General features: G+C 33.7%; 1 protein-coding gene across 1 annotated transcript; it reads right to left on the reverse strand.

Annotated features, from left to right (window-relative positions):
- Nucleotides 1-7,018: 7,018 nt before the first annotated feature.
- On the reverse strand, nucleotides 7,019-10,839 carry LOC106880653 (F-box/WD repeat-containing protein 7). Its single transcript, XM_014930697.3, has one exon. The coding sequence runs from the start codon at nucleotides 10,660-10,662 to the stop codon at nucleotides 7,981-7,983; it is 2,682 nt and encodes an 893-aa protein (XP_014786183.1). The 5' UTR covers nucleotides 10,663-10,839; the 3' UTR covers nucleotides 7,019-7,980.
- Nucleotides 10,840-16,939: the final 6,100 nt, after the last annotated feature.

Below are 16,939 nucleotides of genomic sequence, written 5' to 3' on the forward strand. Positions count from 1 at the left end.
ACTGAAACTAAATTTCTTATACAATAGTAATAATGATGTAAGATGTTTAGAGACAAAGAAAAGGGGTTGTCTAATTCATAACGGGAAATGGGTCTAGCCTTTAGATTTTTCTAGTACATATACCTGCAACATGGCACATTACAGGACTTAATACAAAATAACCAAGATCTTTTGCCTATATGCAAGATTTGCAAAACAAAATTATGAACAGTCAATTCGAACATAAGATCTTATTTTTACACTTTTTTATTGACCTTAGAAAAGTTAACTAACCCCTTAGTATTAAAACCAGACATATCCAGCCCAAATAGTCTTCTTGTTTTATGTTCAAATCAGCCAGATCTGGCTTCTTATAACTACCCTAGAATGTCACTCTAAAAAGAAACAATCACATCGTCAAATATTTCACAGCTTCAAGATGATGCACGATTAATTTAAAACAATGTGAATGAATAAGTATTATATTTCACAGAAGAATCTGAATGCTAAAGGGTTAAAAACTAAAAAGATGCCAATATAATTTGAACCAGAACAATGTGGTATCAAACTAAAGAGAAAACATTTAGGCTGGTTCTCAATTGTCTGCACAAATAACATTATTCTTTCCAAATTAAAAAGCCTCACATCTTGACCATATTCAAATATTTTAAGAGATGACCATCATATTAATAACAAGAGTTATTAATATCATGATGAATGTAAGATTTATATTCTATGTAGTGATTTTTTTAACTAAAAAGTAAAGATGGGGCTAAAATACTATTGCCTAAGGATACATCTATCATATATATCTGCTATTACCATAGGATATATATATATATACACACACACACACACACACACATACACCTATATTTGGATAGCCAACAACCAGGCAAGAACTTAAATCAATAGAACTTATTGTGTGAGTAACAGATACTGCATGGGGAATGATAATAATAGCAGTTTCAAATTTTAGCACAAGGCCAGTAATTTCAGGGGTGGGGGATTAGTCAATTACATTAACCTCAAAAGGATAAAAGGCAAAGTTAATCTTAGCAGAATCTGAACTCAGAATGTGAAGATGGATGAAGTAATTTTGTCCAGTGCAGTAATGATTCTGCCAGCTCACTGCCTTAATGATAATAATAATAAAGTTTAGCTCCTACAACTAAAATAAATAAATAATAAAATCACTTGCGAACTAAAGAAACTGATGCTACCAGAAACATGAATACTAAAAAGCATATCAATGGCTGTTACCTATGTCATATGAATTACAATTGACTTACTAAAGATAATCACATAAATTAATCACATCCAATACCAAGATGTACATATTCCTAGAGTACTTCATATTATCTAGCTTTTTTGCCTCACCTAGCTGCCTCCATTTAGCATTTTGTTGAAATGCTTCCATAACCGACTTCAAAATATAAAGCTGCAAAATTAATCAACTGTTGTACATAAAGGCCTTAAAATACTATTTTGATTTTGAGTTAGACATTAAGAAGAACTCTTGGCTATATTTCATGGCTTCAAACTAGACATGATTGTGTGGTTTGCAAGTCTACCAAGACACCAGTTTAAAAAAGCAGGACAAACAGTTAATAAGAAACAGTAGCTGTAACAAAAAAGACAAGGAATAGAACACTCACAGCTGTATACTGGGACAAGTGAAAAGTACTCTAATCTAACAAACACTGATGAAGAACAAAGCAAAAACAGAATTACAGAATGCTGAGGTAAGAATGAACTTTTATTATAACAAAAGATCTTGAGCATCAGTAAAGAAACTGGAAGACAAGAAAACTATTAACAATGCAACTCCTTAAACAAGCTGCCTAAAATATCCAGAAATGACCAGCTAGCTTTAGTTATGTGTATATTTTGGCATTTCAGAATATGGAATATTCTCCTTCAGAGCCCCAGAAAAATGATTTTTAAAAGCTTTCCAGGAGTAAGGAAGGTTAAAATACATAGTATATGTGTCTGTTTGCTGCTGAGATGAATTTGTATTAACAGCTCAGAGAAATTTAGCTTAACAAGAGATGTGTCTATATCACATCCATCACAGCAGGTAAAATGATTAAGAAACAAGTGAAACATCGAACTTGAGATTCCATTAGACAAATACTGCTTGATATATAGAGATACAGTCAATATTAATGATCTATTAATCAACCAGGAATTTATAAACTCCAGCATGATTAACAAACAAGGAACACAGAGCTAAAAGGTAGAAACAGAAGGCATAACAATAACTAGTGAAATTCAGATTGTAGCCACTAAACATAACACCAAAACATAATGAAAAAGGGAATCAGTTTTAAATGAAAGATAGGGTAAAAACAGAATTTAAAGAAACTTCAAATGCTTTCTTTAGTAACAAAAAATATATTTAATAGAATGACAAAATGGCCCAAAATTTGTAGTAGAGCACTTGTCAATGACAAATATGATCCTTAAGAAATTGACCCACTATCTTATAAGGGGTCAAAGAAATACAGATAGCACCATCAATGTCCAACATACTTGACATTGCCAATATTAAAGCCATTTCTAATAGACTATTATACGTAGGCACACAAAGTAAAACAATTTGTACAAGAACTTATAAATCAAAATCAGCATGACATGGAATATAAAGACAACAATACTACAAAACATTACTGCTCTTGGTACTAAAAGGGGAAATTCAGAACAAATTGGTGGCAACAGTCTTTAAGTATATACCAGATAAGGGCAACCTTTTTTCAAGAAGCAGACCACATAAGACATGGTTCATGACCAGGAAGGTTGCACAACTAAAAAAATCTAAGGTAATTTTTCATTAGATGTGCCATTCAGAAAGTGCCATAGGCTGCAGGTTGCCCATAACTGGTACATACATATGCATTATGTGTTCTGTAATGATACATTAAAGGGAAGCGCACATATATATATATAGTTGCTTATACATTTACTGAATATAGAATGGAGACCTTTGAACAAAAGGAATGTGATGGAACTGGCTTCAAAATATTTCTGTTGGACTGAAGCAAGATACTTCTGCAGAGTGTCTTGCTTGAAGTACAACAGAAATAAGTGACAAGATATACAATAGTACCTATCATTTGATGCTGCACAAAGCAAAGAAAGCACCAACTGATATCGCTATGACAATTGCCCACTTGTTTTAAATTTTTCAACAGATATCGCAGTAAATTAACCCCACAGGCTGATTAAATTAGTGTGAAATACAAAGTGGACAGCAATGAAGACTTCTACACGAGCCTCATAAATTAATGCCTCACCATCACTAGTCATTTTGCTAAGATGTCATCAATGAAATATTATCTTCAGTAAATGTAGACCCAATGAGATCTGACAAGGAGGTAAACAACAACAACTCTTATAAGGGCCAAAACTGAATGTAAGTTCAATAAACAAGTGTGTAATCTAAAAGAAAAAGCTTTCTACTGATTAAAAATTTACTTTATTTGGGAAACTTAGAGAGCTACAGAAAATTCTTAAAAACTGACAGCCATAACAATACTTTAATGATCTAATATAATGACTGGATTGCAAGGCACTTCAAGAGAAGAGATTGAATTATTTTCTCTCTCCTTTTCTGTAAGTATTTAATGTTGTCTACAACTGACTTTAGGTTAATTCTGAATAAAAAAAAAAACAAGCAAAAAAAATCTAAACATATGAAGCTTAAATACAAACAAACAGATGAGATAAAATATAAAGACATTATAATAGTTAATCCTTTCGTAAACAGGAATGTTACAGATTCTTTTTTCCTCTGAATAGGAAAATGCTAAGCTATCCTAAAAAAAAACTTTTCTTCTCCCAGAAAACTATTTTTCCACAGTTAAGTGAAACATGCAGAATAAAGTGTCTTGCCCAGAGACTCAAGAAAATGACAGCAGAGCTAACAAATCATGAACTGGTAATCTAATACCTTAAGCATTTCTTCTAAATACACAGAATAGGATTTGAATTCCCAGCAGCGAGGCACCCATCTCTGCATACCACAATACAATCAGCTTGGCTCTCTACCTATTGTATTATCACACCCACTCTCAACAACAACAACAACAACTACTAACAATAACAAACAATTATTATTTGTCCAATGATTTTCCAGAATAAGAAGTGATACTTGCTATGTCCTTTTGCACACAATAGCAGCCCACAAAATTAGTGCTATGAAAATGAAACTCTCCTGGACAAGATACTAGTTTACTTGTATATTTTTACTTTCCCCAGATGTGGACACTAACCCAATAATCCAAATTTGTTAATTAAGTAAGATAAATGGAAGTAAGAGTCCCATGTGTGGGTGGAGCACAAGCTATAGTGCCAAAAGCCAAGCACTTGTAGATGCAATTTTAATTTAAGCCAAGACCTAATCCACTCAACTAAGCTTCATTAAAGATGAACAAAGCAATCTAAAAATATATACGGGCTTATATAAACAAGAAGAGATGCATCAAGAGAGTAGGAGAGGTGATCAGCAGCTTTTACTGAGTGTAAGGGACCTGGCATGGAAACAAACTAAAACCAATCTGTGACAGTTCTGGAAATGCCACAAGTAAAACTGAAAGTTGAAATTAAACCATGAAAGCACTGCAAACATCAATAAGTATAATACTTATTAATAATTGAAATTAAACAAAACAAAATAAAATTGTTTCCAATGACATTGAGGAGAACATTTCAACACACAGTACAACATTGGTACATTCCATTGGAAAATAACAGAATTTCTGAACTTCAACCTGCAGAAAAGATTAACAAAAGTAATAAGTAAAAAACGAAAGAATACACAAAAAATTTACCAAATAATATAGAAATTGACAACAAATTTGTGATTTAAATCTTTAAACACGTCCTCAATAAATTGTAAAAATTACAGAACCTAATAGTAGAACTAAATTTCAGATTCCTTAAATATAAAACTGACAAACACAAAACATCTAAAATAGAATTAAAATTTCATTTTTTTTTTTAAATGTACTTTCTGATGAATTCAGATGTTCTTCTAGTGACTTAGTTTATTAGATTATCTTTTAAAAGCACCATAAACTTATTTCAAAGAAAGGAGGGTTTAAACAAACTTATGAAGATTTGCTAATGGAAGATGTTTTATGAAACATAAGTAACCCCCAAAAAGCTCAAGAGATATTCATATATACATAAATTTGCAAGCACGTTTCACATTATATTACATACATTTATGTACACATTATATATACACACACACACAAATACGTATACTTATATATGCAAATGCACACTATATACATACACACACATATTATATACACATGACAGATGTGTATATGTGTACATATATATACAAATTTAGCTACATTACTGCAATTAGCTAGTAGATGGTTCAGGTATAGAACTATTTCAAACAGCCTGACAACTGTGGTATCAATCAACATTGGAAAATTGAACATTTTACCAAGAAAATAAGCAACACCAGACTTATAAAAACTATACTTAAGAAAAGCGTTTGACAAAGACACATTTCTGAGTGTGTGTGTGTGTGTGTAATTAAATATATATATATATATATAGTGCTGTATTGTACTTTTTTTATTTGTTAGTCCAGTGATTTGATCTGTCTAAAACAATTGCAATGTGTTGGAAGTCATACACTGTTTATATTAAATCTTATAATACCATGAAATACCAAGGCTTTCATTAAAACATCGACAACTTGATAACTGAGGGTCTAGCTAACTGTATGTCAGAGACTAAGGTCGCTCATGTACATGAAGGGCTTTTTTTTTTTGATGCAGCTGTAGGCATACATATTATTATTACAAAGTAATAATAAAGTAACAGTGTATATTAGAAATGGCTCACACGACTCTACCAAAATGCGATTTAGTTTAAGTTTAACACCATCTCAAATCAAACCACTTACTACCCTCAGTGCAACACAGAATTATACACACACACATACATTCATTTTTGTGTAAGCTATTGAATTTTGCATGTGTGAATACAAATATATATACACACTCATATACAATATCTATGTACTTACATATATAAACACATCACACACACATATATATATATATTATTCATAAATAGTGTATGTGCACATGTTGTTATATTTATTACATATATAAACTCGTATCTAATATATATCTGCACAGTGAGTCTGTTGAATATACGTGTGTGTAAAACATACATACATATGTATATATATTTGTGTGTGTGTATACGTGTATACATATAAGGAAGCTATCAGACGTTAACACAAAACACACACATACATTGATGCATACGTGTATATATAGAAAGAAAAACAGCATGAAATTATTCTAAAATGAACTAGAAATTAGTATGAAAAAGAATTTGAAAAAAAAAACACTAAATGAAAAAAGGAAAAAAAAATATGAAAAAGATACGAAGCATTCACTAACGGGTGGGGAACCTAAGGTAATAAGCCTTAAAGGTGTGGTGAATTGAGTTATTTTAGTGACAAGGTGGATGTGTGAATGTTTTCTGTTTTTATGCTAACAGATCCGGAAGGAGGGTTGTCAGAGAGATTAGCGATGAGGTAAAGAAAGAGAAAGACCAAGAAAACAAGAGAAAGAAACAACAACAACAAAAAAAGAGAATAATATAGTTTTTTTTTTTTTTTTCACTTCTCTTTTCTTCATCATCAATAAATAAATATGAAATTAATCAAGAAAATAAGGGAGAAGAATAATGAGTGGTGATGGAGTAACAAAATGTAATAAAACTCGCTCTCCCTTTTTTGGGTGGAGGCTTGAGAAAAGTAAAAGCGGGTGGGTGAGAATTACATGTAAAGAATACAGAAATTATCAGAACGGTACACACACACACACACACATATATATATATATATATATATTATATATATATATATATTATATATATATATATATATTATATATATATATATATATTATATATATATATATATATATATATATATATATATATATATATATATATATATATATATACATATACGGTCGCAGCTCTCGAGCTGAAACTAGCAAAGAAGAAGATATATATATATATATATATATATATATATATTTCTTGATCTCTTAATATTTTTGTTGTTTGCCCTAAAATACGATGTTCTGCTCTAATTAGATATTTTTAAATGTAAGGACAAAGCCCAATAAATGAAACCTAAATCAGTGCGGCCAAAAACGGGGTGGGGTGGGGTGGGGGCAGGGAGAAGAACATTTCCTCAACAAAAGAAAAAAAAATTAATCAATAAATAAATAGAAAGAAAAGACAAGAAAATATGTAGAAGAAAGTTTTCAAAAAAAAAAAAAAAGCAGAATGTTTTGGAATTAAGGAAAGATAGAAAGAATAGATGTTGCATTTGACTCTAGTATTTTGCTTAAAGAATGTATGCATGGGTGTGTGTGTATATATATATATGCACATATATATGTGTACATTTATGTATTTACATATGCACATGTATACATATACACACAAAATGTGAGCATGTACATACATACATGTTTATATATGCTTGTACACATGTATTCATGCATATATATACATATAGACACATATACATACACGTGTGTATATATATATATATATATATTTATATACATACGTGTGTGTATATACATACACGTGTATGTATGTGTGTATATATATATACACACATGTATGTATGTCTATATCTCTATTATATATATGCAAGTATACATATATGTGCATACATTACATTTATGTAAACATCAATGTGCACACACACACACTTTATATATATATATATATATATATATATATATAAAATCATACACCTGTTTATATAGATGTATGCATGTATCCCTATGTATATATAAGAGCAGGTATGTGTGTGTATATACATTCTATATATATATACATACATATATATGTGTTATATATACATATATATATAATGTTACATATACATATATATATATAATTTAATGTTATATATAGATATATATTATATTTTTAGACAGGTTGCTTCCGATCATCAACATCAAAATCTAATACCATTAATTTTGTTTCTTCTGTACCATTCCGACTGCCAACAGCACATATAAGTTTGGTGTTGGTGCAGCGTACCCGCCATACAACTCCACCACTTCCACCACTTTCTAGTGTCACTAAATTCCGTAGAAACTCACCAGTCTTTAAGTCCCAGATTTTTACAGTTCCATCATCTGATGAAGTTATCACAAATTTCTTGTTAAACTGCAAGCATGTGACAGCACTCTGGTGTCTGTTCGGACCCTGCAGTGTCTGAAGGCAACGACCAGTGCGAATGTCCCAAACTTTAACAGTGGAATCAGCATTGCCCGAAACAAGTATATTCTCTTTCAGTTCCATACCACTAGTCAGCGACTGGTGACCAATGAGCGTATGTAGGCAGGTGCCTGTCTCAACATCCCAGACACGGATTGACGTATCCAAAGAGCCACTAACTATGTGTGTACCATCAAACTGTAGTGAGTACACCCTGTTAGTGTGTCCTTGCAGAGAGTGGAGACAGGCTTCAGTCTCTGGATCCCACACTTTAACCGTGTAGTCATAGGCTCCACTGACCACCCGTCGCCCATCATATTGAACACAACGAACTGCTGCAACATGCCCCATCAAAACATGCAGGCACTGACCAGTATCAATGTCCCAAACTCGAAGTGTAGCATCTCTCGAACCACTCACAACTTTATTCCCATGCAAGTGCATACAACGCACTGTTGATGTGTGACCATATAAAGTATGAATGCACTGGCCAGTTTCTGCATTCCAAACTTTGAGTGTTCGGTCTGTAGATCCACTAATAATGATATTGTCAGCCATCTGTGATGCCCACACACCACCAGTATGACCAATAAGTGTTCGTAAACATTTCCCAGTCAATGATGACCAAACTTTTAGTGTGTTATCATCAGACCCACTCACAATTCTGCTACCACAAAATTCTAAACAGGTTATCACATGATCCTCATGACCTTTGAGGAGTTTTGGTGGACGAATTTTACCACATCTCCAATACTGTTCGATCTGATGTTGTCGCATGTAAAGAGTTTTCCAGGGACTTCTCAACATACCTTGAGATCGTCGTCTTACACTATATCCAAATACTAAAGATTCATCAATTCCTTCTTCGTTACATTTTTCCCGCCAAAGTAAATTATCCTCGGTAAGAACACGCCAGTAACGACAAGTCTGCGCTGCACGGAGAAGATCCTTTGGTCCAAGATAGGATAGAACATACAATGCCAATTCCTTTGGAAGCAATGAAATGAAATCCCTTTGGAACTGAGGCTCAATAACCTGCATGATATGTCTGACCTGGGTGGGTTCACAAAGTTCTATCATCTCATCTAAAGCTAAGCATCGCTCAGGGTTACTCCAGGACTGGAATGTCTGTAACCATTGAGCAAGTTCTGGAGGGGGGTTGCTTTTTGATGGAATTTTTTTTCTAGTAAAACCCATATTTAAAGTTGACAGGTTATGAGAGCGCAAAGTATCAGAATTAAAGAGTTCTGCTGAAGAACGACAGAATTTTTTTCCTGGTGTTGTTTCTTCCTCTTCTTGCCAACCAATGTCTTGCTTTCTTTTCATTATATATTTATCCTTGTGTTGATGAATAGGCACTGGAATACGAGATTTCAGTGGATGGCTAGAAAATAAACTTTGGTGTGGACTAATAGAGGAGACCAATGACGACCCTAGTCCAGAATTACCATCGCTGCAACTGTTCTCTAAACTTCCTCCTGTGCCATTCCGATCATTGCTCTGACCATCATTAGTTTCACATTCCCCACCTTCTCCTTTGCCCAACTCGTTAGCTGATGCAGTACAGGCTTCGGATTTATCAGGGGGGTTATTGTTAGTCCAATTATCCGAATCGGCTTGAATAATATCATTAGTTGTTACCTTCTGGGATACTTGGACAGTCATTATATCTTCAGCAGCAGGAGGATTTTGAGAAGCGTCTTCATTGACCACCAAAATCTGCCGGTCTTGGTCAGAGGTAGAACTGGTCGCAGTACTGGTTACACTACTAGCACCTTCAGAACATTCCAAATTACACAGATTCTCACTTGAACGATTTACACGAAGGCCACTTGAGGTGGAGGAGGACCTATTCTTGCTTGTAGAAGGGTCCCATTTAAAATTGATGGCGTATGATGTTGGAATAGTAGTTGTCGCCGGTGGAGAGGTAGTAGTAATAGTACAAGTAGATGATAGTGACGATGTAGATGGAGAACTAAAACAAGTATTATTCGAAGAACTTGTATTAAGTACAGATGCACAAGTAAAAGACGAAGTAGTGAAAAGAGAAGAAGAGGAAGTCTCTATACACTGATGTTCTTCTTTAGCATCACTTACTTCGTTACTGTTGTTCACCGTAGATTGTCTGGGTCGCCGTGGAGACTTCACACCGTAAGGTACACAACCTAGACTGGATTTGTTCGATTCAAGCCATTCAGTAGTGATGCCGTTAACTTTACACAAATCATCGACACAAGTGAATCCTCCTAAACGCTTCCGAGCCTCCACTATACTCTCTGCTCTTCTCGGACCGATCCTATCAAGCGAAGTTAACTCCTCCACGCATGCCAGATTAACATCTATTTTCTTCTCAGTTGCCCCAGTGGTGTTTTTCTTTCTTCCTACCATATTCCTCAGGCAAAAGGCAGGATTTTAGGCAAACTATTGAGAGTCGAAGATAATTGAACGGCAGCCGACTCTATGACGACCGCCATTAGAGTTCACACTTGTATTCTGTACCACCTCCGAAGTTCACAAATGACAATACGTTTACCAACGTGACCATATAGACAAATAAATTGTCAATCAGCGATAGTCCAAATTCAAAACATAAATATTAAATTCGCTCAATTACTTGAAAATATCCTCATTTTTTGACAAGTCTGAAAGTTACGGTTTTATGCGGTATTAGTTTCGTAATTAAAAGATGTTAGCTCTACATGTATTTGGTAACTGTCAAAGCGAGGGCAGGGGGGACAAGCTTAATTTTTGAATATAGATTAACTTTTCCGTCTCCTCTCATTCATTTTTAGATTGAAAATGCAACTTTCGCTCTATCCTTTGAATATTTATCTTCAGATCAGAATATTGATTTAATTAGCTTTATTATACTTCTGCTTAATTGCACCGTATAATTACCATAATGTTAACGATTGAATTGAAATAATTCGCCTCTCTGTATATATTTGTATATTTCAACGTAAAATGTTCAACACGCGACGTCGTAAAAACCCTTTTAACACGTGCTTGCTGATAGTCAATAAAATATTCTCTTTATTTTTGTTTTGTTTAATCTTGATTTTCATCTTGCAGAAAAGCATTATTTCTTATGGCAATATACATTAATGAGAATATATATATTGTATATTATATTATATTATGTTATGCTATATTATATGTACGCTCATACATTGTTCTTCGAAGTTTCCTTTTTAAAGTTTATTTCAACTCGAAAATGTATCCCTTACTTGAAAGCTGCTACACTGATACTAACAAAATGTGTTGAAACTTCATTTTTTACAGAATGAAAACCTAATTCCAACGTATCTGAAACCTTTTTAATTAAATATTTTTTGTTTGAATTTTAGCAATTAATTCTTTGGTTCTATTATCCATCTATTCACTCTCCATATCTTAGATTTTAACCATTTTATACAGCATTCATAGAGCACTGGGTAAAATATACATAAGCGTGTCTGGGGAAAACGGGTTGGTCAAAGCTTTTGTCAAGTTTTAAAAGCTTTTTATATTAGTGTCACAACCAATATCTGATTCCAAATATTGTATTTTATTTCTTCCCTATTAAAAGAAATATGGAAAGACTTCCGCCCGTCCCCGCCTCATTTTCTCCCAGATTTGTTCATTTTTGTAATTTTTGGGCCAGAAATCCCCCTTTTCGGATACGGAGGTTACGGAAAATTGCCAAAAATCGACATTCTTTTATTCTTTTATTTGTTTAAGTCATTTGACTGCGGCCATGCTGGAGCACCGCCTTTAGTCGAGCAAATCGACCCCAGGACTTATTCTTTGTAAGCCTAGTACCTATTCTATCGGTGTCTTTTTGCCGAACCGCTAGCTGACGGGGACGTAAACACACCAGCATCGGATGTCAAGCGATGTTGGGGGGACAAACACAGACACACAAACATGCACACACACACACACACATATATATATATATATATATATATATATATATATACGACGGGCTTCTTTCCGTCTACCAAATCCACTCACAAGGCTTTGGTCGGCCCGAGGCTATAGTAGAAGACATTTGCCCAAGGTGCCACGCAGTGGGACTGAACCTGGAACCATGTGGTTGGTAAGCAAGCTACTTACCACACAACCACTCCTACGCCTAAACTTACGACACAGCCTCCCCACAACTTCAATTTTTACTTTTTTCACCAACACTAACCCTAAAACCGTAACCCTAACCCTTAAACCCTAACCCTAACCCTAAAACCTTAACCCTAACCATAAGTACAGAAATATTTTGAAATTTTTGTCCGAATCATGATAACCGTATTTTTCTGCATATTTAGAAGAAAAAAAATTTTACAAAGATCTTTTGAAATTTTTTTCAGGATCATAATCTCCGTATTTTTTCGCATAGTTTGAAAAAAATTCTGAAAAAAGTTCAAAATTAAGGAAATGGGGTGGAGGTGGGGTAATTTAGAAATGTCGAATTTTGCCAATTTTTTTTGCAGAATCATATTCCCCATAGCCAAAAATGTGGGGTTTGTTTCGAAAAAAAAAATTTTTTAAGGGTGGTTTTTTTGGCGAGGGTACAGGTGAAAGTCTTGCCAGAAATCTGTTGTGGAAGTATAATTTGATTACAAAATAAGAAGAAAAAATAATTAATTTTTAATTAAATTTTTTTTTTTTCAGAAAGCTAGGTTGAAATTTAAAATTGTTCATTTACTCCTACAGAAATTTATATATATATATATATATATATATATATATAGCTGTGTGGTAAGCAGCTTACTTACCAGCCACATGGTCCTGGGTTTAGTCCCACTATGTGGCATCTTGGGCAAGTGTCTTCTACTATAGCCTTGGGCTGGCCAAAGCGTTGTGAGTGAATTTGGTAGATGGAAGCTGAAAGAAGCCTGTCGTATATATATATATATATATATATATATATGTATATATATGTATATGTTTGTGTGTCTGTGTTTGTCCCCTCCTCCAAAATCACTTGACAACTGATGTTTACGTCAACGTAACTTAGCGGTTCGGCAAAAGACACCGATAGAATAAGTACTAGGCTTACAAAGAATAAGTCCCAGGGTCGATCTGTTCGACTAAAGGCAGTGCTCCAGCATGGCCACAGTCAAATGACTGAAACAAATAAAAGAATACACACACACACACACACACACACATATATATATATATATATATATATATATATATATATATATACATATATATATGTTTTGAGAACAATTTAGGTCTTAATAGACACAAGATGTGATCTATTTCTAGCACATTGAATGTCCACGTTAGTGGTCAACGTTATATATGTATATATATGTATATATATATATATATATATATATATATATATACTAGCTGGTGTACCCAGTAATTCCCGGGGGTAAAGATGTTCTATTGAAATGCCTTATTACTCTGATATAAGAAAGCAATTCCTTTATAACTGCCACAAAAGGTGTATTTTCCATGACGAAAAAGTACAAAAAACTGTCAGTTGGAGGAGGGAGAGATTGTCGGAGGTTGGTGAGAGGCAAAGACATTATTCTGCTTAGTGAAGGCATCTGGGAAATGTATAACTGCTGTCATTCACAGAAAAACTTTTGTTTTACCGTGAGAAAAGCTCTGTTGAAGTGTTAATTGAAATTTGTCAATCAAGGATTGAATCCAAGCTACGCCAGCATGAAGCCGCTACAAATACGTTGTGGAATAAAAAATTTATCTACTGTCATGGAAAAAGTGTACACCATATGTCTAGACCAGTGCTCCGCAACCTTTTTCAACTTGCAATACACTTATATTCTTTTCAAAATTCAGCAGCACACCTGAACTGAAAATATTACGAAAAACGTAGGGGATAAAATTATATTCAGGTTACATAGCAGCACACCTAGCATCGTCTTGTGGCACACCAGTGTGCCGCAGCATGCTGGTTGCAGAGCACTGATCTAGACCATACAGTACTACACAACTCTTCTATGCTATATAACATTGCACCATACATAACAGTGATGATCATTATTGTAAAGATCTTAAATGATCATAATAATTTTTCACAAATGGCTGTGTGGTAAGTAGCTCGCTTACCAACCACATGGTTCCGGGTTCAGTCCCACTGCGTGGCATCTTGGGCAAGTGTCTTCTACTATAGCCTCGGGCCGACCAAAGCCTTGTGAGTGGATTTGGTAGACGGAAACTGAAAGAAACCCGTCGTATATATGTATATATATATATATATATATGTTTGTGTATGTGTATGTTTGTGTGTCTGTGTTTGTCCCCCCAACATCACTTGACAACCGATGCTGGTGTGTTTACGTCCTCGTCACTTTAGCGGTTTGGCAAAAGAGACCGATAGAATAAGTACTAGGCTTACAAAGAATAAGTCCTGGGGTTGATTTGCTCGACTAAAGGCGGTGCTCCAGCATGGCCACAGTCAAATTACTGAATCAAGCAAAGAGTAAAGAGTAATTGAAGATTCTGTAAGCTGTCACCATACTTAAAAAAAACAACAACAGTAACAAAATGTTGTCTTTGGAATACAGACAATAATAAAGCAAAAAAAAAAAAATATATGAAACAAATCATAGGAAACCCATCTGAATAGAGAAATAAATATTCAAATAAAATTATATAACATTGTAATCATCAACTGAACTGGCATTCACTGCCAAAAGATAATGTCTGTGTCAAACTGATAAATTATAAGACCATAATGTTGGAAGTGGGAAACTAGGAGAGAGGTGAGACAAATGCTCTGTTCTTTCTTCTATTTTCTTCCTGTTTTTTATTTTCTTCCTTTTTTATTTTCTGTTGGTTGGGGAGTAAGTGAGGGAAATAAATTTTTAATGGAAAGCAAAACCATATAAAAGCCAAATAAAATACAATAAAATTGATTTACATTCTATTAAGATTTAAAATAAACAAGCAAATCTGTATATTAGAAAAACGAGTGGAATGCTAAAGCAAAATAATAAAATGAAATGTTTACTAAATATTTCTCAATAAGTCTGTTAAATAACGTTACCTGTTTTTATGCATGCATGCATGCATACAAGCATAAATGTGTGTGTGTGTGTGTGCATGTGTGCATGTATGTATATGTGTGTACATGAACATATATATAAATATATATATTTATACATATATGTACACATATATATATATATGTATATATTTGACCGTTGACTGAACACTATTCAATTTTTTTTCTCCGTGTTTTTCTCCTTGTCTCCGTATTCTTTCTGTTGAAGAGCGTAGCTCGAAACGTCAAAGACTTTCCGTATTCCCGAGCGTCATACTAATATATACTTTTGTTATTTACACCACCTGTCCTCGTCTGTTGTTATTTTTTGTATATTCTCCCATATATATATTTATATATATATATGTATGTATATATATATATATATATATACACACACATACATACATATATATATACACACACGCACATATATATATATATATATATATATATATATACACACACACATACATATATATGCATACATATATATATATATATATATATATATATATATGTATATACATACACACATATGCATGTGTGTATTTGAACATATATATAAGTATTTACATGTATATTTTCATATATATATATGTGTGTGTGTATGTATGTATATGAACACACACACATACACACACACAACCACACACACACACACACACAGTAATTTCAAAAATCTGCATTCATGTAAGAAAGTACATGTAACCGAAAAGAAAAATAAGATGCAAAACAAACAACAAACACAAGGGAGAAGATATTAACAAAATTTAACTGTAAATATGAGATAAAAATGAGAGAATCATGTATTTATTTGACAGTTAGAGAAAGAGATAGAACTGTTGAGTCCTGTACCTTTTGATTATTTATAACGAAGAAGTAATGAAGTCAGAGACATTGAAGTGTACATAAAACAACAACAATATATGTCTAAGATTGATAAAAACTGCATTTTAGCCTCTTTTTTTCCTTTTCATCTTCAAGGTACTTTTTTAGTTTCATAATTTCTTAATTCTGGCCATCACATATCTCTCTCCTCCTCCTCCTCTCTCACTCTCTTTCACACTCACACACATATGCACACAGTTTATGCAGCGCACAAGTTATGGAAGGGTTACTTAAGTTCTATGTAGCTACAGGCCAATAACACTCAAGAAGAGCTTAATGTTTGTCATCATCGAGAACCATCAGGCCAAAACCCCCTCAATATCACTACTGTAAAGATGTTATGGTGAATAGAATTTAATGCTCATTGCTATCCACAAACCCCAAAACTTTTCCCAAAATTAATGTCACAGACATAAAAGAAAGTTAAAGTATAGGCGTAGGAGTGGCTGTGTGGCAAGTAGCTTGCTTACCAATCACATGGTTCTGGGTTCAGTCCCACTGCGTGGCACCTTGGGCAAGTGTCTTCTGCTATAGCCTCGGGCCAACCAAAGCCTTGTGAGTGGATTTGGTAGATGGAAACCGAAAGAAGCCCGTCGTATATATGTATATATGTATGTGTATGTATATGTTTGTGTGTCTGTGTTTGTCACCCCAACATCACTTGACAACCGATGCTGGTATGTTTACGTCCCCCGTAACTTAACAGTTCGGCAAAAGAGACCGATAGAATAAGTACTGGGCTTACAAAGAATAAGTCATGGGGTCGGCTTA

Source organism: Octopus bimaculoides, chromosome 14 (assembly GCF_046866305.1).
Source record: "Octopus bimaculoides isolate indiv1 chromosome 14, ASM4686630v1, whole genome shotgun sequence".
NCBI classification, from domain to species: domain Eukaryota; kingdom Metazoa; phylum Mollusca; class Cephalopoda; order Octopoda; family Octopodidae; genus Octopus; species Octopus bimaculoides.